The sequence below is a fragment of the Oncorhynchus mykiss genome, unplaced genomic scaffold (genome assembly GCF_013265735.2).
Source record: "Oncorhynchus mykiss isolate Arlee unplaced genomic scaffold, USDA_OmykA_1.1 un_scaffold_140, whole genome shotgun sequence".
Taxonomy (NCBI): domain Eukaryota; kingdom Metazoa; phylum Chordata; class Actinopteri; order Salmoniformes; family Salmonidae; genus Oncorhynchus; species Oncorhynchus mykiss.
Window position 1 is genome coordinate 702,667 of NW_023493664.1, and position 22,262 is coordinate 724,928.

General features: G+C 51.1%; 1 protein-coding gene across 2 annotated transcripts in view; it reads left to right on the plus strand.

The window, feature by feature from the left end:
* The first annotated feature begins 816 nt into the window (after positions 1-816).
* Positions 817-22,262, plus strand: part of LOC110511299 (E3 ubiquitin-protein ligase RNF216) — a 54,800-nt gene continuing 33,354 nt past the window's right edge. Inside the window, exons 1-8 of one of the 2 annotated variants that reach the window (XM_036972307.1) lie at positions 817-1,137; positions 2,493-2,631; positions 3,382-3,515; positions 7,735-9,300; positions 9,502-9,578; positions 10,303-10,408; positions 11,899-12,060; positions 17,835-17,943. In XM_036972307.1, coding sequence (XP_036828202.1) covers positions 2,565-2,631; positions 3,382-3,515; positions 7,735-9,300; positions 9,502-9,578; positions 10,303-10,408; positions 11,899-12,060; positions 17,835-17,943 — 2,221 coding nt within the window. In that variant the 5' untranslated portion in view covers positions 817-1,137; positions 2,493-2,564. The remainder of the gene's footprint in view (positions 1,138-2,492; positions 2,632-3,381; positions 3,516-7,734; positions 9,301-9,501; positions 9,579-10,302; positions 10,409-11,898; positions 12,061-17,834; positions 17,944-22,262) is intronic. The other variant, XM_036972306.1, reaches the window with a different exon arrangement.

A 22,262-nucleotide genomic window follows, 5' to 3' on the forward strand; every position in this document is an offset into this window, starting at 1 on the left:
CCAACCAGTAAGAATTCCGTCTCTCACAGACCTGTTAGTTTTTTTTTAAGAAGCCCTCCTGTTCTCCACTTATTACCTGTATTAACTGCACCTGTTTGAACTCGTTACCGGTATTGAGGGGAGGATGGATGGGGCCATGTATCGCGAGATCTTGCGAGATCAGTAAGAGCATTGAAGATGGCTGGGTCTTCCAGCATGACAATGACCCGAAACACACAGCCAGGGCAACTAAGGAGTGGCCCCGTAAGAAGCATCTCAAGGTGCCTGGAGTGGCCTAGCCAGTCTACAGACCTGAACCCAATAGAAAATCTTTGGAGGGAGCTGAAAGTCAGTTTCGGGACATACTGGTACCACAGCTCCTACCAGGACATACTGGTACCACAGCTCCTACCAGGACATACTGGTACCACAGCTCCTACCAGGGCATCCTGGTACCACAGCTCCTACCAGGACATCCTGGTACCACAGCTCCTACCAGGACATACTGGTACCTGGACATCCATGCTTCAGCAACGTCTGGGCAGAGGAGAGAGCCCATTGGGCTAGTTCGACATTGCAGCAGACAAGTGCAGGCGACAGACCTGATCAACAAATCACCTTTTAAGCATCTTAAAATAACTACTCCTTAATATTTGTAGATCAATCAGTCACAATTCACCCATGATATATTACGGTTTTGATATTCTCGAACATCGGCTAATATCTTTAATAATTGACTAAACTACAAAAACAAAAAAAAGATCTGATAGAACTACATCCCCCAGACTGCTGCGCTGATGTCCGTGAATGTGACGTTGCCAGTCTTGATTTAGTGGTAGGTTGTTTTCGATTTCCGGTTATGTTCGTTTGTTAGCCAAATATTTGAATGTTTTTTTGTTGTTGTTTGGGACATTCAATAACATCCGAGTTATGAGATTGAACGACCTATATATAGCGTTTTGTTAATTATTACATAGCCAGCTTATTAGATATATAACTGGTTAATAAGTAGGTCATTCGAAGTATAAACGGGTAGCGATTATTGGTCTGTCGTTAAGCTAGCTAGGCTAGCTAGGTTAGCCCAAACAGATACCGAACTGAACAGAAAGTGCAAGCAAACATGAGAAATCACAGCCAACTCCGCCAGTGAACACTCAGGTAAAGCGACAACCTCAACAGCATATAGAAAAAATGTGTTTTTCTTGTCTTATTTTATTAACTAACTATGTTTTTAAAGACCATGTTTGTCATTGATGTTTATTTAACCTTACTTCTGTTTGCTAACGTTAACTAGTACAGTACTATATAGTTGACTAACGTTAGTAACTAACTAATAGTTAACTAGTACAGTACTATATAGTTGACTAACGTTAGTAACTAACTAATAGTTAACTAGTACAGTACTATATAGTTGACTAACGTTAGTAACTAACTAATAGTTAACTAGTACAGTACTATATAGTTGTCTAACGTTAGTAACTAACCTATAACAGTAGTTAGTTAGCTTGCTAGCTGTCTCTGACGTTACAGGTGTAATCAAAGATACGTATGTGGTACTAAATGTTAACTAACTTACCTAGTAACGTTAGTACTAACGTTAGTTAGTTAGTTCAAGTTGATGTAGTTAACTAGTTGGGTCGTTAACTAGTTGGGCTTTTTGATAAACTTCCAGCTGGAGACTGACAACTTTCTCCTGTTGAACTTGTTTTGCAAGTTAGCTGGAGTTGTCCAAGTTTCAGGCTAACTTACTAGTTAGGTAACGTTAAGTCATACAAACACACCCTTATCCAACATTAACTAACTACATTCCTCATTTTTCAACTATCGTCAGCTACCTAAGTTGGCTACAAAAAAGTTTTAGAATCGAGTTCAAAGTTTTGTCGACCCCCCAAAATACTAACGTTAGCTAACGACAGCCCAAGTTCAGCAACCAAACAACCCCATCCGCTGAGTTACTGTTAGGCTTGGAGTTGACTGCAGTAGCTATCGAGTTAACCGCTTCTCTATATACACTTGTCCTGCACCTTGACATCTCTGCTGTGTGTGTTGGGGTATATAATGGGTCCTGTCTGTCAGAACAGTACAGGGTATTAACTGTGTGTGTTGGGGTATATAATGGGTCCTGTCTGTCAGAACAGTACAGGGTATTAACTGTGTGTGTTGGGGTGGTGTTGGGGTATATAATGGGTCCTGTTTGTCAGAACAGTACAGGGTATTAACTGTGTGTGTTGGGGTGGTGTTGGGGTATATAATGGGTCCTGTTTGTCAGAACAGTACAGGGTATTAACTGTGTGTGTTGGGGTGGTGTTGGGGTATATACTGGGTCCTTTTTGTCAGAACAGTACAGGGTATTAACTGTGTGTGTTGGGGTGGTGTTGGGGTATATACTGGGTCCTTTTTGTCAGAACAGTACAGGGTATTAACTGTGTGTGTTGGGGTGGTGTTGGGGTATATACTGGGTCCTGTTTGTCAGAACAGTACAGGGTATTAACTGTGTGTGTGTGTGTGTGTAGGGGGATGGTGTCGAGTGTTGTTGGTCAGTGTGTGTCTGTGAGCAGCGTGTCACCCAGGCAGTGTGATTGACTATGGCGGACAGACCTGACGACGATGACGTTATCGTCCTGGCCAGCTTCAACATCCACCGCAGCCAAGGTATAGCACAAGCAGGGGGGGGGGGTTCTGAAGCCGAGGTACAGCACAAGCAGGAGGGGGGGTTCTGAAGCCGAGGTACAGCACAAGCAGGAGGGGGGTTCTGAAGCCGAGGTACAGCACAAGCAGGGGGGGGTTCTGAAGCCGAGGTACAGCACAAGCAGGGGGGGGTTCTGAAGCCGAGGTACAGCACAAGCAGGAGGGGGGGTTCTGAAGCCGAGGTACAGCACAAGAGGGGGGGGGGGGGTTCTGAAGCCGAGGTACAGCACAAGCAGGAGGGGGGGGGGGGGGGGTTCTGAAGCCGAGGTACAGCACAAGAGGGGGGGGGGGGGGGTTCTGAAGCCGAGGTACAGCACAAGCAGGGGGGGGTTCTGAAGCCGAGGTACAGCACAAGCGGGGGGGGGGGGTTCTGAAGCCGAGGTACAGCACAAGCAGGGGGGGGTTCTGAAGCCGAGGTACAGCACAAGCAGGGGGGGTTCTGAAGCCGAGGTACAGCACAAGCAGGGGGGGGGGGGGGTTCTGAAGCCGAGGTACAGCACAAGCAGGGGGGGGGGGGGGGGTTCTGAAGCCGAGGTACAGCACAAGCAGGGGGGGGTTCTGAAGCCGAGGTACAGCACAAGCAGGGGGGGGGGGGGGGGTTCTGAAGCCGAGGTACAGCACAAGCAGGTGGGGGGGGGGGGGTTCTGAAGCCAAGGCAAGAGCATACACGTGCTACAGATAAGTGTGTGTGTGTGTGTGTGTGTGTGTGTGTAGGTCGTCGGGCACGCAGGAGGAACTTCATCACCATATCAGATGACTCTGACGAGGAGCCGGTTCCTCTGGACCCCAACAGTCCTGTCCTGGTTTCTGACAAACCTGACGATGATGATGATGTCAGCATACTAGAGGTAACCTTTAAACCCCTGACCTCTCACCCTGTCCTGGTTTCTGACAAACCTGACAATGATGATGTCAGCATACTAGAGGTAACCTTTAACCCCTGACCTCTCACCCTGTCCTGGTTTCTGACAAACCTGACGATGATGATGATGTCAGCATACTAGAGGTAACCTTTAAACCCCTGACCTCTCACCCTGTCCTGGTTTCTGACAAACCTGACAATGATGATGTCAGCATACTAGAGGTAACCTTTAAACCCCTGACCTCTCACCCTGTCCTGGTTTCTGACAAACCTGACAATGATGATGTCAGCATACTAGAGGTAACCTTTAACCCCTGACCTCTCACCCTGTCCTGGTTTCTGACAAACCTGACGACGATGATGATGATGTCAGCATACTAGACGTAACCTCTGACCTCTCACCCTGTCCTGGTGTCTGACCAGCCAGATGATGATGATGATGTCAGCATACTAGACGTAACCTCTGACCTCTCACCCTGTCCTGGTGTCTGACCAGCCAGATGATGATGATAATAGCATACTACTGGTAACCTTTAACCCCTGACCTCTAAATACTTAATCTAACCCCTGACCTTTAACTAGGGATGCAAATGTTGGTCAATTTTCCTGCCGACGATTCGACCCTCATTAACCGGTTTCTAACGGCTACGTTAACTTATGTTAGAGCCTAATTGAAAGAGGCAACAGTGCAAGCCAATCGTCTCACAGCTGAAAAGCTACAGTATTATTGAACATACAACTACTGTAACGAACTAGCCCCTGTGAAACATAGTTTACAATATAGCTATGAGGCAGGGAGGCTTCCCTTCTTGTTAATCAATATGAAGCAGGGAGGCTTCCCTTCTTGTTAATCAATATGAAGCAGGGAGGCTTCCCTTCTTGTTAATCAATATGAAGCTGGGAGGCTTCTCTTCTTGTTAATCAATATGAAGCTGGGAGGCTCCTCCTCTTGTTAATCAATATGAAGCTGGGAGGCTCCTCTTGTTAATCAATATGAAGCTGGGAGGCTCCTCTTGTTAATCAATATGAAGCTGGGAGGCTCCTCCTCTTGTTAATCAATATGAAGCTGGGAGTCTCCTCCTCTTGTTAATCAATATGAAGCTGGGAGTCTCCTCTTGTTTATCAATATGAAGCTGGGAGTCTCCTCTTGTTAATCAATATGAAGCTGGGAGGCTCCTCCTCTTGTTAATCAATATGAAGCTGAGAGGCTCCTCTTGTTAATCAATATGAAGCTGGGAGGCTCCTCTTGTTAATCAATATGAAGCTGGGAGTCTCCTCCTCCTCTTGTTAATCAATATGAAGCTGGGAGTCTCCTCCTCTTGTTAATCAATATGAAGCTGGGAGGCTCCTCCTCTTGTTAATCAATATGAAGCTGGGAGGCTCCTCTTGTTAATCAATATGAAGCTGGGAGGCTCCTCTTGTTAATCAATATGAAGCTGGGAGTCTCCTCTTGTTAATCAATATGAAGCTGGGAGTCTCCTCTTGTTAATCAATATGAAGCTGGGAGTCTCCTCTTGTTAATCAATATGAAGCTGGGAGTCTCCTCTTGTTAATCAATATGAAGCTGGGAGTCTCCTCCTCTTGTTAATCAATATGAAGCTGGGAGGCTCCTCTTGTTAATCAATATGAAGCTGGGAGTCTCCTCCTCTTGTTAATCAATATGAAGCTGGGCGGCTCCTCCTCCTCCTTGTTAATCAATAGGAAGCTGGGAGGCTCCTCTTGTTAATCAATATGAAGCTGGGAGGCTCCTCTTGTTAATCAATATGAAGCTGGGAGTCTCCTCCTCTTGTTAATCAATATGAAGCTGGGAGGCTCCTCTTGTTAATCAATATGAAGCTGGGAGTCTCCTCTTGTTTATCAATATGAAGCTGGGAGTCTCCTCCTCTTGTTAATCAATATGAAGCTGGGAGTCTCCTCTTGTTAATCAATATGAAGCTGAGAGGCTCCTCTTGTTAATCAATATGAAGCTGGGAGTCTCCTCCTCTTGTTAATCAATATGAAGCTGGGAGGCTCCTCTTGTTTATCAATATGAAGCTGGGAGTCTCCTCTTGTTAATCAATATGAAGCTGGTAGTCTCCTCCTCTTGTTAATCAATATGAAGCTGGGAAGCTCCTCTTGTTAATCAATATGAAGCTGGGAGTCTCCTCTTGTTAATCAATATGAAGCTGGGAGTCTCCTCCTCTTGTTAATCAATATGAAGCTGGGAGTCTCCTCATGTTAATCAATATGAAGCTGGGAGTCTCCTCTTGTTAATCAATATGAAGCTGGGAGGCTCCTCCTCTTGTTAATCAATATGAAGCTGAGAGGCTCCTCTTGTTAATCAATATGAAGCTGGGAGTCTCCTCTTGTTAATCAATATGAAGCTGGGAGTCTCCTCCTCTTGTTAATCAATATGAAGCTGGGAGTCTCCTCCTCTTGTTAATCAATATGAAGCTGGGAGGCTCCTCTTGTTAATCAATATGAAGCTGGGAGGCTCCTCCTCTTGTTAATCAATATGAAGCTGGGAGGCTCCTCTTGTTAATCAATATGAAGCTGGGAGTCTCCTCTTGTTAATCAATATGAAGCTGGGAGTCTCCTCTTGTTAATCAATATGAAGCTGGGAGTCTCCTCTTGTTAATCAATATGAAGCTGGGAGTCTCCTCCTCTTGTTAATCAATATGAAGCTGGGAGTCTCCTCTTGTTAATCAATATGAAGCTGGGAGTCTCCTCTTGTTAATCAATATGAAGCTGGGAGGCTCCTCCTCTTGTTAATCAATATGAAGCTGGGAGGCTCCTCCTCTTGTTAATCAATATGAAGCTGGGAGTCTCCTCTTGTTAATCAATATGAAGCTGGGAGGCTCCTCTTGTTAATCAATATGAAGCTGGGAGGCTCCTCTTGTTAATCAATATGAAGCAGGGAGGCTTCCCTTCTTGTTAATCAATATGAAGCTGGGAGGCTCCTCTTGTTAATCAATATGAAGCTGGGAGGCTCCTCTTGTTAATCAATATGAAGCTGGGAGTCTCCTCCTCTTGTTAATCAATATGAAGCTGGTAGTCTCCTCTTGTTAATCAATATGAAGCTGGTAGTCTCCTCTTGTTAATCAATATGAAGCTGGTAGTCTCCTCTTGTTAATCAATATGAAGCTGGGAGTCTCCTCTTGTTAATCAATATGAAGCTGGGAGTCTCCTCTTGTTAATCAATATGAAGCTGGGAGGCTCCTCCTCTTGTTAATCAATATGAAGCTGGGAGTCTCCTCTTGTTAATCAATATGAAGCTGGGAGGCTCCTCTTGTTAATCAATATGAAGCTGGGAGGCTCCTCTTGTTAATCAATATGAAGCTGGGAGTCTCCTCCTCATGTTAATCAATATGAAGCTGGGAGTCTCCTCTTGTTAATCAATATGAAGCTGGGAGTCTCCTCTTGTTAATCAATATGAAGCTGGGAGTCTCCTCTTGTTAATCAATATGAAGCTGGGAGTCTCCTCTTGTTAATCAATATGAAGCTGGGAGGCTCCTCATGTTAATCAATATGAAGCTGGGAGTCTCCTCTTGTTAATCAATATGAAGCTGGGAGTCTCCTCTTGTTAATCAATATGAAGCTGGGAGGCTCCTCCTCTTGTTAATCAATATGAAGCTGGAAGACTGTTCGTGTCTACTAACCAAAAATACACATGGCACCAAAATTATGCAAATGAACCTGACCAGTCAAATGCATTTTCAGCGCCTGACCGGTTAATGGTTAGCATCCCAACCTTGACCTCTAACCCCTGACTTGGGATAGGTTTGGAGCTGACTAGGTGACCCGTGTCTAGTCTCTTAACACTGTGTGTTTGTCCTAACCACCTGTCCTCTCTCTCTCTTTCTCTCGCTCCCCTCCTCTCGCCCCCCTCCTCTCTCTCTTTCTCTCGCTCCCCTCCTCTCTCTCTTTCTCTCGCTCCCCTCCTTTCGCTCTTTTTATTGTTCTCCTCCCTCCCTCTCTCTCTCTCTCTCCCCTCCTCTCTTTCTCTCTCCCCTCCCTCCCTCTTTCTCTCTCTCTTCCCTCCCTCTTTCTCTCTATCTCCCCTCCCTCCCTCTTTCTCTCTCTCTTCCCTCCCTCTTTCTCTCTCCCCTCCTCCCATTCTCCCTCCCCTCCTCTCTCTCCCCTCCTCTCTTTCTCTCTCTCCCCTCCTCTCTTTCTCTCTCTCCCCTCCTCTCTTTCTCTCTCTCCCCTCCTCTCTCTCTCTCCAGTCCCTGAATCCTGCCCGGCGACGTGTGATTCGTCCAGCAGCACTTTGGGGTGTGGCCTCTGAAGGCGATGGACCAATCATAGAGCTAAAAGAGGTTGACGGTCATCGGACTGCACCCCTTCCACCCACCTCACAGTGCAGAGAAACCTCCGCCCCATCCACCTCACAGTACAGAGACACCTCCGCCCCATCCACTTCACAGTACAGAGACACCTCCGCCCCATCCACCTCACAGTACAGAGACACCTCCGCCCCATCCACTTCACAGTACAGAGACCGAGACGCCTCCGCCCCATCCACTTCACAGTACAGAGACCGAGACGCCTCCGCCCCATCCACCTCACAGTACAGAGACCGAGACGCCTCCGCCCCATCCACCTCACAGTACAGAGACCGAGACGCCTCCGCCCCATCCACCTCACAGTACAGAGACCGAGACGCCTCCGCCCCATCCACCTCACAGTACAGAGACCGAGACACCTCCGCCCCATCCACCTCACAGTACAGAGACCGAAACGCCTCCGCCCCATCCACCTCACAGTACAGAGACCGAGACACCTCCGCCCCATCCACCTCACAGTACAGAGACACCTCCGCCCCATCCACCTCACAGTACAGAGACGGAGACACCTCCGCCCCATCCACCTCACAGTACAGAGACGGAGACACCTCCGCCCCATCCACCTCACAGTACAGAGACCGAAACGCCTCCGCCCCATCCACCTCACAGTACAGAGACCGAGACACCTCCGCCCCATCCACCTCACAGTACAGAGACCGAGACACCTCCGCCCCATCCACCTCACAGTACAGAGACACCTCCGCCCCATCCACCTCACAGTACAGAGACACCTCCGCCCCATCCACTTCACAGTACAGAGACGGAGACACCTCCGCCCCATCCACCTCAACCCAGACCAGACATCAACCCTTCACCAGGCCTGTCCTGCAGGAGGTCAAGTTAGTTTTGCTCCCTCAGGTTCAGCCCCCTGCACCCCCTCAGCCCCATGCCCGGCCCCGATCCCCCCTACAGCAGCTCCACCCTGGACCCCTCAACCAGCCTCGGCCCCCCCTGCCCCCCCAGGCTCTCCTCCTAACCCATGCCTTCCAGATCCAACAACCCAGATCCCTTCATCCCCAACCTGTTCCCCAGGTCGCCCCCCAGCGGTGTCCTGCGGGCCCCTGTGGCGTCCCTGCCCCCGCCGTGCTGATAGCTGCTGCCCCCGAGCGTCTGGGCCCCCCAGAGACCGGCCATCGCATCACCCTGGGCAGCCAGACTCTTGGGGGCCTTAACCCCCAGTCCGGAGCCCCGCTGCTGACACACGACCGCCCTCTGTCCCTGGGGCCACAGGTGGTAGTTGTGGTCAACCGGCCAGACACTCAACCTCCCCTCCCCATCCCAGCTCTCGCTGTTCCCCTGAACCCTAACCCCATAGTCCCAGTCCCTGTCGTCCCAGTTGTCCCCAGGACAGCGGAGGAGAGGGCAGGTCCCTCAGACCAACAGGAAGTCCGGGGACCAGAGACACCTCAGCTGCAGCCCCACGTCAGAGCACTGGTCAGAGGAGTGGTGAGTCGTACAGACACGACTGGTAGTGACCCTCACTTCTAATGGGTAGCGACCCTCACTTCTAATGGGTAGCGACCCTCACTTCTAATGGGTAGCGACCCTCACTTCTAATGGGTAGCGACCCTCACTTCTCATGGGTAGTGACCCTCACTTCTCATGGGTAGTTACATCTAGTATGTCTATAACTCCTCTCCTCTCCAGGTGGATCTGTTTCCTGATGTCCAGGAGAACTATGTAGCAGAACTGATCCAGACCAATGACCTGAAAGACCTCAATGTGTAAGAACTACAACTATCTCCATGACTACCACTGACCTGAAAGACCTCAATGTGTAAGAACTACAACTATCTCCATGACTACCACTGACCTGAAAGACCTCAATGTGTAAGAACTACAACTATCTCCATGACTACCACTGACCTGAAATACCTCAATGTGTAAGAACTACAACTATCTCCATGACTACCATTGACCTGAAAGACCTCAATGTGTAAGAACTACAACTATCTCCATGACTAACACTGACCTGAAAGACCTCAATGTGTAAGAACTACAACTATCTCCATGACTACCACTGACCCGAACGATCCCAATCTGTTAGAACTACAAGTATCTCCATGACTACCACTGACCCGAAAGACCTCAATGTGTAAGAACTACAACTATCTCCATGACTACCACTGACCTGAAAGACCTCAATGTGTAAGAACTACAACTATCTCCATGACTACCACTGACCTGAAAGATCCCAATCTGTTAGAACTACAACTATCTCCATGACTACCACTGACCTGAAAGACCCCAATCTGTTAGAACTACAACTATCTCTATGACTGTGAAATGTGGTTGTCTGTGGTTGTCTCACCTTGTTCTAGATCAGAGCTAAATTACTAAAATATAAAACTCCTGCTATTTAGTTTTCTCTCTCTCTCTGTGTACCAGCATTCTGTAACTCTCTGATATCTGTGTCGCTGTATTTAACCTGCGAGTGTCTGTGTCCAGTATCTGTAACATGTTGCTGGAGAACCCAGCCTTCCCTCAGAGAGAGAGTTCAGCCTCCGCGGCTCAGAGCAGCATGCTACTGGAACCCTGCAACGACAACTCACAGGTAGGGACGTGTGTGAACCCTGTGTGTTAACTAGGGATGGGCCTCGGGTTATTCAGTATCCCGACAGACATTAATATTACAATACTTTGTGTGAGTATTCCTATTTTTGAATTGGTAGTTACAGTCTTGTCTCATCGCTGCAACTCCCGTACGGACTCGGGAGAGGCGACGGTCGAGAGCCGTGCGTCCTCCGAAACACTAGCCAGCCAAGGACACAATGCTCGTTTAAACCCGGAAGGAAACACCGAACACCTGGCGATGCACGCCACAGGAGTCGCTAGAGAACATCCCTTCTTGCCAAACCCTCCCCTAACCCGGACGATGCTGGGCCAATTGTGTCTTCCCGGTCGCGGTCGGCTGAGACAGAGCCTGGACTCGAACCCAGAATCTCTAGTGGCACAGCTAGCGCTGCCATGCCGTGTCTTAGACCTCTGGGCCACTTGTGTCTTCCTGGTCGCGGCCGGCTGCGACAGAGCCTGGACTCGAACCCAGAACCCTCCCTAGTGTTAGTCCTGTCTCTCTAAACGCCCCTGTCCCTAGTGTTAGTCCTGTCTCTCTAAACGCCCCCATCCCTAGTGTTAGTCCTGTCTCTCTAAACGCCCCCCATCCCTAGTGTTAGTCCTGTCTCTCTAAACGCCCCCCATCCCTAGTGTTAGTCCTGTCTCTCTAAACGCCCCCCATCCCTAGTGTTAGTCCTGTCTCTCTAAACGCCCCCCATCCCTAGTGTTAGTCCTGTCTCTCTAAACGCCCCCCCATCCCTAGTGTTAGTCCTGTCTCTCTAAACGCCCCCCATCCCTAGTGTTAGTCCTGTCTCTCTAAACGCCCCCCATCCCTAGTGTTAGTCCTGTCTCTCTAAACGCCCCCCATCCCTAGTGTTAGTCCTGTCTCTCTAAACGCCCCCCATCCCTAGTGTTAGTCCTGTCTCTCTAAACGCCCCCCATCCCTAGTGTTAGTCCTGTCTCTCTAAACGCCCCCCATCCCTAGTGTTAGTCCTGTCTCTCTAAACGCCCCCCATCCCTAGTGTTAGTCCTGTCTCTCTAAACGCCCCCATCCCTAGTGTTAGTCCTGTCTCTCTAAACGCCCCCCATCCCTAGTGTTAGTCCTGTCTCTCTAAACGCCCCCCATCCCTAGTGTTAGTCCTGTCTCTCTAAACGCCCCCCATCCCTAGTGTTAGTCCTGTCTCTCTAAACGCCCCCCCATCCCTAGTGTTAGTCCTGTCTCTCTAAACGCCCCTGTCCCTAGTGTTAGTCCTGTCTCTCTCTAAACGCCCCTGTCCCTAGTGTTAGCCCTGTCTCTCTCTGTAGTCTGCAGAGGACCTGTTTGACTACGGGTCGTTAGGTCAGGTGGGTGCTGAGGCGGCGATGCACGCAGCTGACCTCTCTCTCTCTCTCTGTAGTCTGCAGAGGACCTGTTTGACTACGGGTCGTTAGGTCAGGTGGGTGCTGAGGCGGCGATGCAGGCAGCTGACCTCTCTCTCTCTCTCTCTGTAGTCTGCAGAGGACCTGTTTGACTACGGGTCGTTAGGTCAGGTGGGTGCTGAGGCGGCGATGCAGGCAGCTGACCTCTTGATGGGAGACTTCAGGATGATTTCCTGTCAGGACATCAAATGGAGCCTCAACGCCATGAAGGGGCACTACGCAATCACACGCAAGGTACGCTCGGCGTCTCTGTGTTTCAGGCCTCACTCTGCGTGTCTCTCTGTGTGTTTCAGGCCTCACTCGGCGTCTCTCTCTGTGTGTTTCAGGCCTCACTCGGCGTGTCTCTCTCTGTGTGTTTCAGGCCTCACTCGGCGTGTCTCTCTGTGTGTGTTTCAGGCCTCACTCGGCGTGTCTCTCTGTGTGTGTTTCAGGCCTCACTCGGCGTGTCTCTCTGTGTGTTTCAGGCCTCACTCGGCGTGTCTCTCTGTGTGTTTCAGGCCTCACCTGGCGTGTCTCTCTGTGTGTTTCAGGCCTCACTCGGCGTGTCTCTCTGTGTGTTTCAGGCCTCACCTGGCGTGTCTCTCTGTGTGTTTCAGGCCTCACTCGGCGTGTCTCTCTGTGTGTTTCAGGCCTCACCTGGTGTGTCTCTCTCTCTGTGTGTTTCAGGCCTCACCTGGTGTGTCTCTCTCTGTGTGTTTCAGGCCTCACCTGGCGTGTCTCTCTGTGTGTTTCAGGCCTTACTCGGCGTGTCTCTCTGTGTGTTTCAGGCCTCACCTGGCGTGTCTCTCTGTGTGTTTCAGGCCTCACCTGGCGTGTCTCTCTGTGTGTTTCAGGCCTTACTCGGCGTGTCTCTCTGTGTGTTTCAGGCCTCACCTGGCGTGTCTCTGTGTGTTTCAGGCCTCACTCGGCGTGTCTCTCTGTGTGTTTCAGGCCTCACCTGGCGTGTCTCTCTGTGTGTTTCAGGCCTCACTCGGCGTGTCTCTCTGTGTGTGTTTCAGGCCTCACTCGGCGTGTCTCTCTGTGTGTTTCAGGCCTCACTCGGCGTGTCTCTCTGTGTGTTTCAGGCCTCACTCGGCGTCTCTCTCTGTGTGTTTCAGGCCTCACTCGGCGTGTCTCTCTGTGTGTTTCAGGCCTCACTCGGCGTCTCTCTCTGTGTGTTTCAGGCCTCACTCGGCGTGTCTCTCTGTGTGTTTCAGGCCTCACTCGGCGTGTCTCTCTGTGTGTTTCAGGCCTCACTCGGCGTCTCTCTCTGTGTGTTTCAGGCCTCACTCGGCGTGTCTCTCTCTGTGTGTTTCAGGCCTCACCTGGCGTGTCTCTCTGTGTGTTTCAGGCCTTACCCGGCGTGTCTCTCTGTGTGTTTCAGGCCTCACCTGGCGTGTCTCTCTGTGTGTTTCAGGCCTCACCTGGCGTGTCTCTCTGTGTGTTTCAGGCCTTACTCGGCGTGTCTCTCTGTGTGTTTCAGGCCTCACCTGGCGTGTCTCTCTGTGTGTTTCAGGCCTCACTCGGCGTGTCTCTCTGTGTGTTTCAGGCCTCACCTGGCGTGTCTCTCTGTGTGTTTCAGGCCTCACTCGGCGTGTCTCTCTGTGTGTGTTTCAGGCCTCACTCGGCGTGTCTCTCTGTGTGTTTCAGGCCTCACCTGGTGTGTCTCTCTCTCTGTGTGTTTCAGGCCTCACCTGGTGTGTCTCTCTCTGTGTGTTTCAGGCCTCACCTGGCGTGTCTCTCTGTGTGTTTCAGGCCTCACTCGGCGTCTCTCTCTGTGTGTTTCAGGCCTCACTCGGCGTGTCTCTCTGTGTGTTTCAGGCCTCACTCGGCGTCTCTCTCTGTGTGTTTCAGGCCTCACTCGGCGTGTCTCTCTGTGTGTTTCAGGCCTCACTCGGCGTGTCTCTCTGTGTGTTTCAGGCCTCACTCGGCGTCTCTCTCTGTGTGTTTCAGGCCTCACTCGGCGTGTCTCTCTCTGTGTGTTTCAGGCCTCACCTGGCGTGTCTCTCTGTGTGTTTCAGGCCTTACTCGGCGTGTCTCTGTGTGTTTCAGGCCTCACTCGGCGTGTCTCTCTGTGTGTGTTTCAGGCCTCACTCGGCGTGTCTCTCTGTGTGTTTCAGGCCTCACCTGGTGTGTCTCTCTCTCTGTGTGTTTCAGGCCTCACCTGGTGTGTCTCTCTCTCTGTGTGTTTCAGGCCTCACCTGGCGTGTCTCTCTGTGTGTTTCAGGCCTTACTCGGCGTGTCTCTCTGTGTGTTTCAGGCCTCACCTGGCGTGTCTCTCTGTGTGTTTCAGGCCTCACCTGGCGTGTCTCTCTGTGTGTTTCAGGCCTTACTCGGCGTGTCTCTCTGTGTGTTTCAGGCCTCACCTGGCGTGTCTCTCTGTGTGTTTCAGGCCTCACTCGGCGTGTCTCTCTGTGTGTTTCAGGCCTCACCTGGCGTGTCTCTCTGTGTGTTTCAGGCCTCACTCGGCGTGTCTCTCTGTGTGTGTTTCAGGCCTCACTCGGCGTGTCTCTCTGTGTGTTTCAGGCCTCACTCGGCGTGTCTCTCTGTGTGTTTCAGGCCTCACTCGGCGTGTCTCTCTGTGTGTTTCAGGCCTCACTCGGCGTGTCTCTCTGTGTGTTTCAGGCCTTACTCGGCGTGTCTCTCTGTGTGTTTCAGGCCTCACTCGGCGTGTCTCTCTGTGTGTTTCAGGCCTCACTCGGCGTGTCTCTCTGTGTGTTTCAGGCCTCACTCGGCGTGTCTCTCTGTGTGTTTCAGGCCTCACTCGGCGTGTCTCTCTGTGTGTTTCAGGCCTCACTCGGCGTGTCTCTCTGTGTGTTTCAGGCCTTACTCGGCGTGTCTCTCTCTGTGTGTTTCAGGCCTCACTCGGCGTGTCTCTCTTTGTGTTTCAGGCCTTACTCGGCGTGTCTCTCTCTGTGTGTTTCAGGCCTTACTCAGCGTGTCTCTCTCTGTGTGTTTCAGGCCTCACTCGGCGTGTCTCTCTGTGTGTTTCAGGTCTCACTCGGCGTGTCTCTCTCTCTGTGTTTCAGGCCTCACTCGGCGTGTCTCTCTGTGTTTCAGGCCTCACTCGGCGTGTCTCTCTGTGTTTCAGGCCTCACTCGGCGTGTCTCTCTGTGGGTTTCAGGTCTCACTCGGCGTGTCTCTCTCTGTGTGTTTCAGGCCTCACCTGGCGTGTCTCTCTCTCTGTGTGTGTTTCAGGCCTCACTCGGCGTGTCTCTCTGTGTGTTTCAGGCCTCACCTGGCGTGTCTCTCTCTCTGTGTGTTTCAGGCCTCACTCGGCGTCTCTCTCTGTGTGTTTCAGGCCTCACCTGGCGTGTCTCTCTCTCTGTGTGTTTCAGGCCTCACTCGGCGTGTCTCTCTCTCTGTGTGTTTCAGGCCTCACTCGGCTTGTCTCTCTGTGAGTTTCAGGCCTCACTCGGCGTGTCTCTCTCTCTGTGTGTTTCAGGCCTCACTCGGCGTGTCTCTCTCTCTGTGTGTTTCAGGTCTCACTCGGCATCTCTCTCTGTGTGTTTCAGGCCTCACTCGGCGAGTCTCTCTCTCTGTGTGTTTCAGGCCTCACTCGGCGTGTCTCTCTCTCTGTGTGTTTCAGGCCTCACTCGGCGTCTCTCTCTGTGTGTTTCAGGCCTCACCTGGCGTGTCTCTCTCTCTGTGTGTTTCAGGCCTCACTCGGCGAGTCTCTCTCTCTGTGTGTTTCAGGCCTCACTCGGCGTGTCTCTCTCTCTGTGTGTTTCAGGCCTCACTCGGCGTGTCTCTCTCTCTGTGTGTTTCAGGCCTCACTCGGCGTGTCTCTCTGTGTGTTTCAGGCCTCACTCGGCGTGTCTCTGTGTGTTTCAGGCCTCACCTGGCGTGTCTTTCTCTCTGTGTGTTTCAGGCCTCACTCGGCGTCTCTCTCTGTGTGTTTCAGGCCTCACCTGGCGTGTCTCTCTCTGTGTTTCAGGCCTCACCTGGCGTGTCTCTCTCTCTGTGTTTCAGGCCTCACTCGGCATCTCTCTCTGTGTGTTTCAGGCCTCACTCGGCGTGTCTCTCTCTGTGTGTTTCAGGCCTCACTCGGCGTGTCTCTCTCTGTGTGTTTCAGGCCTCACTCGGTGTCTCTCTCTGTGTGTTTCAGGCCTCACTCGGCATCTCTCTCTGTGTGTTTCAGGCCTCACTCGGCGTGTCTCTCTCTCTGTGTGTTTCAGGCCTCACTCGGCGTGTCTCTCTCTCTGTGTGTTTCAGGCCTCACTCGGCGTGTCTCTCTCTGTGTGTTTCAGGCCTCACTCGGCGTGTCTCTCTCTGTGTTTCAGGCCTCACTCGGCGTGTCTCTCTCTCTGTGTGTTTCAGGCCTCACCTGGCGTGTCTCTCTCTCTGTGTTTCAGGCCTCACTCGGCGTGTCTCTCTGTGTGTTTCAGGCCTCACCTGGCGTGTCTCTCTCTCTGTGTTTCAGGCCTCACTCGGCGTGTCTCTCTGTGTGTTTCAGGCCTCACCTGGCGTGTCTCTCTCTCTGTGTTTCAGGCCTCACTCGGTGTCTCTCTCTGTGTGTTTCAGGCCTCACTCGGCGTCTCTCTCTGTGTGTTTCAGGCCTCACTCGGTGTCTCTCTCTGTGTGTTTCAGGCCTCACTCGGCGTCTCTCTCTGTGTGTTTCAGGCCTCACTCGGTGTCTCTCTCTGTGTGTTTCAGGCCTCACTCGGCATCTCTCTCTGTGTGTTTCAGGCCTCACTCGGCATCTCTCTCTGTGTGTTTCAGGCCTCACCTGGCGTGTCTCTCTGTGTGTTTCAGGCCTCACCTGGCGTGTCTCTCTGTGTGTTTCAGGCCTCACCTGGCGTGTCTCTCTCTGTGTGTTTCAGTCCTCACCTGGCGTGTCTCTCTGTGTGTTTCAGGCCTCACCTGGCGTGTCTCTCTCTGTGTGTTTCAGGCGTCTCTCTCTGTGTGTTTCAGGCCTCACCTGGCGTGTCTCTCTCTGTGTGTTTCAGGCCTCACTCGGCATCTCTCTCTGTGTGTTTCAGGCCTCACTCGGCATCTCTCTCTGTGTGTTTCAGGCCTCACTCGGCATCTCTCTCTGTGTGTTTCAGGCCTCACTCGGCATCTCTCTCTGTGTGTTTCAGGCCTCACTCGGCATCTCTCTCTGTGTGTTTCAGGCCTCACTCGGCATCTCTCTCTGTGTGTTTCAGGCCTCACTCGGTGTCTCTCTCTGTGTGTTTCAGGCCTCACTCGGCGTGTCTCTCTGTGTGTTTCAGGCCTCACCTGGCGTGTCTCTCTCTGTGTGTTTCAGGCCTCACCTGGTGTGTCTCTCTCTCTGTGTGTTTCAGGCCTCACTCGGCGTGTCTCTCGCTGTGTGTTTCAGGCCTCACTCGGCATCTCTCTCTGTGTGTTTCAGGCCTCACTCGGCGTGTCTCTCTCTGTGTGTTTCAGGCCTCACTCGGTGTCTCTCTCTGTGTGTTTCAGGCCTCACACGGCGTGTCTCTCTCTGTGTGTTTCAGGCCTCACTCGGCGTGTTTCAGGCCTCACTCGGCGTGTCTCTCTCTGTGTGTTTCAGGCCTCACCTGGCGTGTCTCTCTCTGTGTGTTTCAGGCCTCACTCGGCGTGTCTCTCTCTCTGTGTTTCAGGCCTCACTCGGCATCTCTCTCTGTGTGTTTCAGGCCTCACTCGGCGTGTCTCTCTCTGTGTGTTTCAGGCCTCACCTGGCGTGTCTCTCTCTGTGTGTTTCAGGCCTCACTCGGCGTGTCTCTCTCTCTGTGTTTCAGGCCTCACTCGGCATCTCTCTCTGTGTGTTTCAGGCCTCACTCGGCGTGTCTGTCTCTGTGTTTCAGGCCTCACCTGGCGTGTCTCTCTCTGTGTGTTTCAGGCCTCACCTGGCGTGTCTCTCTCTGTGTTTCAGGCCTCACTCGGCGTGTCTCTCTCTGTGTTTCAGGCCTCACCTGGCGTGTCTCTCTCTCTGTGTGTTTCAGGCCTCACCTGGCGTGTCTCTCTCTCTGTGTGTTTCAGGCCTCACCTGGCGTGTCTCTCTCTGTGTTTCAGGCCTCACCTGGCGTGTCTCTCTCTCTGTGTTTCAGGCCTTATGTGAAGCAGTGAAGCAGTTTCAAGACTCTGAGTCGTTAGAGAAGAGACGACGCAGGAGACAGACTGCAGAACGCTGCTATATAGACTTCAAGTATCAGCATGGTGAATTACACACTACACCCTAACCCCTACACCCTACACACTAACCCCTACACACTACAGAACGCTGCTATATAGACTTCAAGTATCAGCATGGTGAATTACACACTACACCCTAACCCCTACACACTACACACTAACCCCTACACACTACACACTAACCCCTACACACTACACACTACACCCTAACCCCTACAGACTGCAGAACGCTGCTATATAGACTTCAAGTATCAGCATGGTGAATTACACCCTACACCCTAACCCCTACACCCTACACACTACACCCTAACCCCTACACCCTAACCCCTACACCCTAACCCCTACACCCTAACCCCTACACCCTACACCCTAACCCCTACACACTACACCCTAACCCCTACACCCTAACCCCTACACCCTAACCCCTACACACTACAGAACGCTGCTATATAGACTTCAAGTATCAACACGGTGAATTACACACTACACCCTAACCCCTACACCCTACACCCTAACCCCTACACACTACACCCTACACCCTAACCCCTACACCCTACACCCTAACCCCTACACACTACACCCTAACCCCTACAGACTGCAGAACGCTGCTATATAGACTTCAAGTATCAGCATGGTGAATTACACACTACACCCTAACCCCTACACACTACACCCTAACCCCTACACACTACACCCTACACCCCTACAGACTGCAGAACGCTGCTATATAGACTTCAAGTATCAGCATGGTGAATTACACCCTAACCACTACACACTACACACTACACCCTACAGACTGCAGAACGCTGCTATATAGACTTCAAGTATCAACATGGTGAATTACACCCTACACCCTAACCCCTACACACTACACCCTAACCCCTACACACTACACCCTAACCCCTACACACTACAGAACGCTGCTATATAGACTTCAAGTATCAGCATGGTGAATTACACCCTAACCCCTACACCCTACACACTACACCCCTACACCCTACACCCTAACCCCTACACCCTAACCCCTACACCCTAACCCCTACACCCTACACCCTAACCCCTACACACTACAGAACGCTGCTATATAGACTTCAAGTATCAGCATGGTGAATTACACCCTACACCCTAACCCCTACACACTACACCCTACACCCTAACCCCTACACCCTAACCCCTACACACTACACCCTACACACTACACCCTAACCCCTACACACTACACCCTAACCCCTACACCCTACACCCTAACCCCTACAGACTGCAGAACGCTGCTATATAGACTTCAAGTATCAGCATGGTGAATTACACCCTACACCCTAACCCCTACACCCTACACACTACACCCTACACCCTAACCCCTACAGACTGCAGAACGCTGCTATATAGACTTCAAGTATCAGCATGGTGAATTACACACTACACCCTAACCCCTACACCCTACACACTACACCCTACACCCTAACCCCTACACACTACAGAACGCTGCTATATAGACTTCAAGTATCAGCATGGTGAATTACACCCTAACCCCTACACACTACACCCTAACCCCTACAGACTGCAGAACGCTGCTATATAGACTTCAAGTATCAGCATGGTGAATTACACACTACACCCTAACCCCTACACACTACACCCTACACCCTAACCCCTACAGACTACACCCTAACCCCTACACACTACACCCTAACCCCTACACACTACACACTACACCCTAACCCCTACACACTACACCCTACACCCTAACCCCTACACCCTACACCCTAACCCCTACAGACTGCAGAACGCTGCTATATAGACTTCAAGTATCAGCATGGTGAATTACACCCTACACCCTAACCCCTACACCCTACACACTACACCCTACACACTACACCCTACACCCTAACCCCTACACCCTAACCCCTACACACTACACCCTACAGACTGCAGAACGCTGCTATATAGACTTCAAGTATCAGCATGGTGAATTACACCCTACACCCTAACCCCTACACCCTACACCCTAACCCCTACACACTACACCCTAACCCCTACACACTACACACTACACCCTACACCCTAACCCCTACACACTACAGAACGCTGCTATATAGACTTCAAGTATCAGCATGGTGAATTACACACTACACCCTAACCCCTACACACTACACCCTAACCCCTACACCCTACACACTACACCCTAACCCCTACACACTACACACTACACCCTAACCCCTACAGACTGCAGAACGCTGCTATATAGACTTCAAGTATCAGCATGGTGAATTACACACTACACCCTAACCCCTACACACTACACACTAACCCCTACACCCTAACCCCTACACCCTACACACTACACCCTAACCCCTACACACTACACACTACACCCTAACCCCTACAGACTGCAGAACGCTGCTATATAGACTTCAAGTATCAGCATGGTGAATTACACCCTACACCCTAACCCCTACACCCTAACCCCTACACACTACACCCTAACCCCTACACCCTACACACTACACCCTAACCCCTACACACTACACACTACACCCTAACCCCTACAGACTGCAGAACGCTGCTATATAGACTTCAAGTATCAGCATGGTGAATTACACCCTACACCCTAACCCCTACACCCTAACCCCTACACACTACACCCTAACCCCTACACCCTAACCCCTACACACTACACCCTAACCCCTACACACTACACACTACACCCTAACCCCTACAGACTGCAGAACGCTGCTATATAGACTTCAAGTATCAGCATGGTGAATTACACCCTACACCCTAACCCCTACACCCTAACCCCTACACACTACACCCTAACCCCTACACCCTAACCCCTACACACTACACCCTAACCCCTACACACTACACACTACACCCTAACCCCTACACACTACACCCTAACCCCTACACACTACACACTACACCCTACACCCTAACCCCTACAGACTGCACACTACACCCTAACCCCTACACACTACACCCTAACCCCTACACACTACACCCTACACCCTAACCCCTACACACTACACCCTAACCCCTACACACTACACCCTAACCCCTACACCCTACACACTACACCCTAACCCCTACACACTACAGAACGCTGCTATATAGACTTCAAGTATCAGCATGGTGAATTACACCCTACACCCTAACCCCTACAGACTACACCCTAACCCCTACACACTACACACTACACCCTAACCCCTACACACTACACCCTACACCCTGACCCCTACAGACTGCAGAACGCTGCTATATAGACTTCAAGTATCAACATGGTGAATTACACCCTACACCCTAACCCCTACACACTACACACTACACCCTAACCCCTACACACTACACCCTAACCCCTACACACTACAGAACGCTGCTATATAGACTTCAAGTATCAACACAGTGAATTACACCCTACACCCTACACCCTAACCCCTACACACTACACCCTAACCCCTACACCCTACACCCTACACACTACACCCTAACCCCTACACCCTACACACTAACCCCTACACCCTACACCCTAACCCCTACAGACTGCAGAACGCTGCTATATAGACTTCAAGTATCAGCATGGTGAATTACACCCTAACCCCTACACCCTAACCCCTACACCCTAACCCCTACACCCTACACCCTAACCCCTACACACTACACCCTAACCCCTACACCCTAACCCCTACACCCTACACCCTAACCCCTACACACTACAGAACGCTGCTATATAGACTTCAAGTATCAACACGGTGAATTACACACTACACCCTAACCCCTACACCCTACACACTACACCCTACACCCTAACCCCTGCACACTACACCCTACACCCTAACCCCTACACACTACACCCTGCACACTACACCCTACACCCTAACCCCTACAGACTGCAGAACGCTGCTATATAGACTTCAAGTATCAGCATGGTGAATTACACACTACACCCTAACCCCTACACCCTACACCCTAACCCCTACACACTACAGAACGCTGCTATATAGACTTCAAGTATCAGCATGGTCAATTATACACTACACCCTAACCCCTACACCCTACACACTACACCCTACACCCTAACCCCTACACACTACAGAACGCTGCTATATAGACTTCAAGTATCAACACAGTGAATTACACCCTACACCCTAACCCCTACACCCTACACCCTGCACACTACACCCTACACACTACACCCTGCACACTACACCCTACACACTACACCCTACACACTACACCCTACACACTACACACTACACCCTACACACTACACACTACACCCTGCACACTACACCCTGCACCCTACACACTACACCCTGACCCCTACACACTACACCCTGCACACT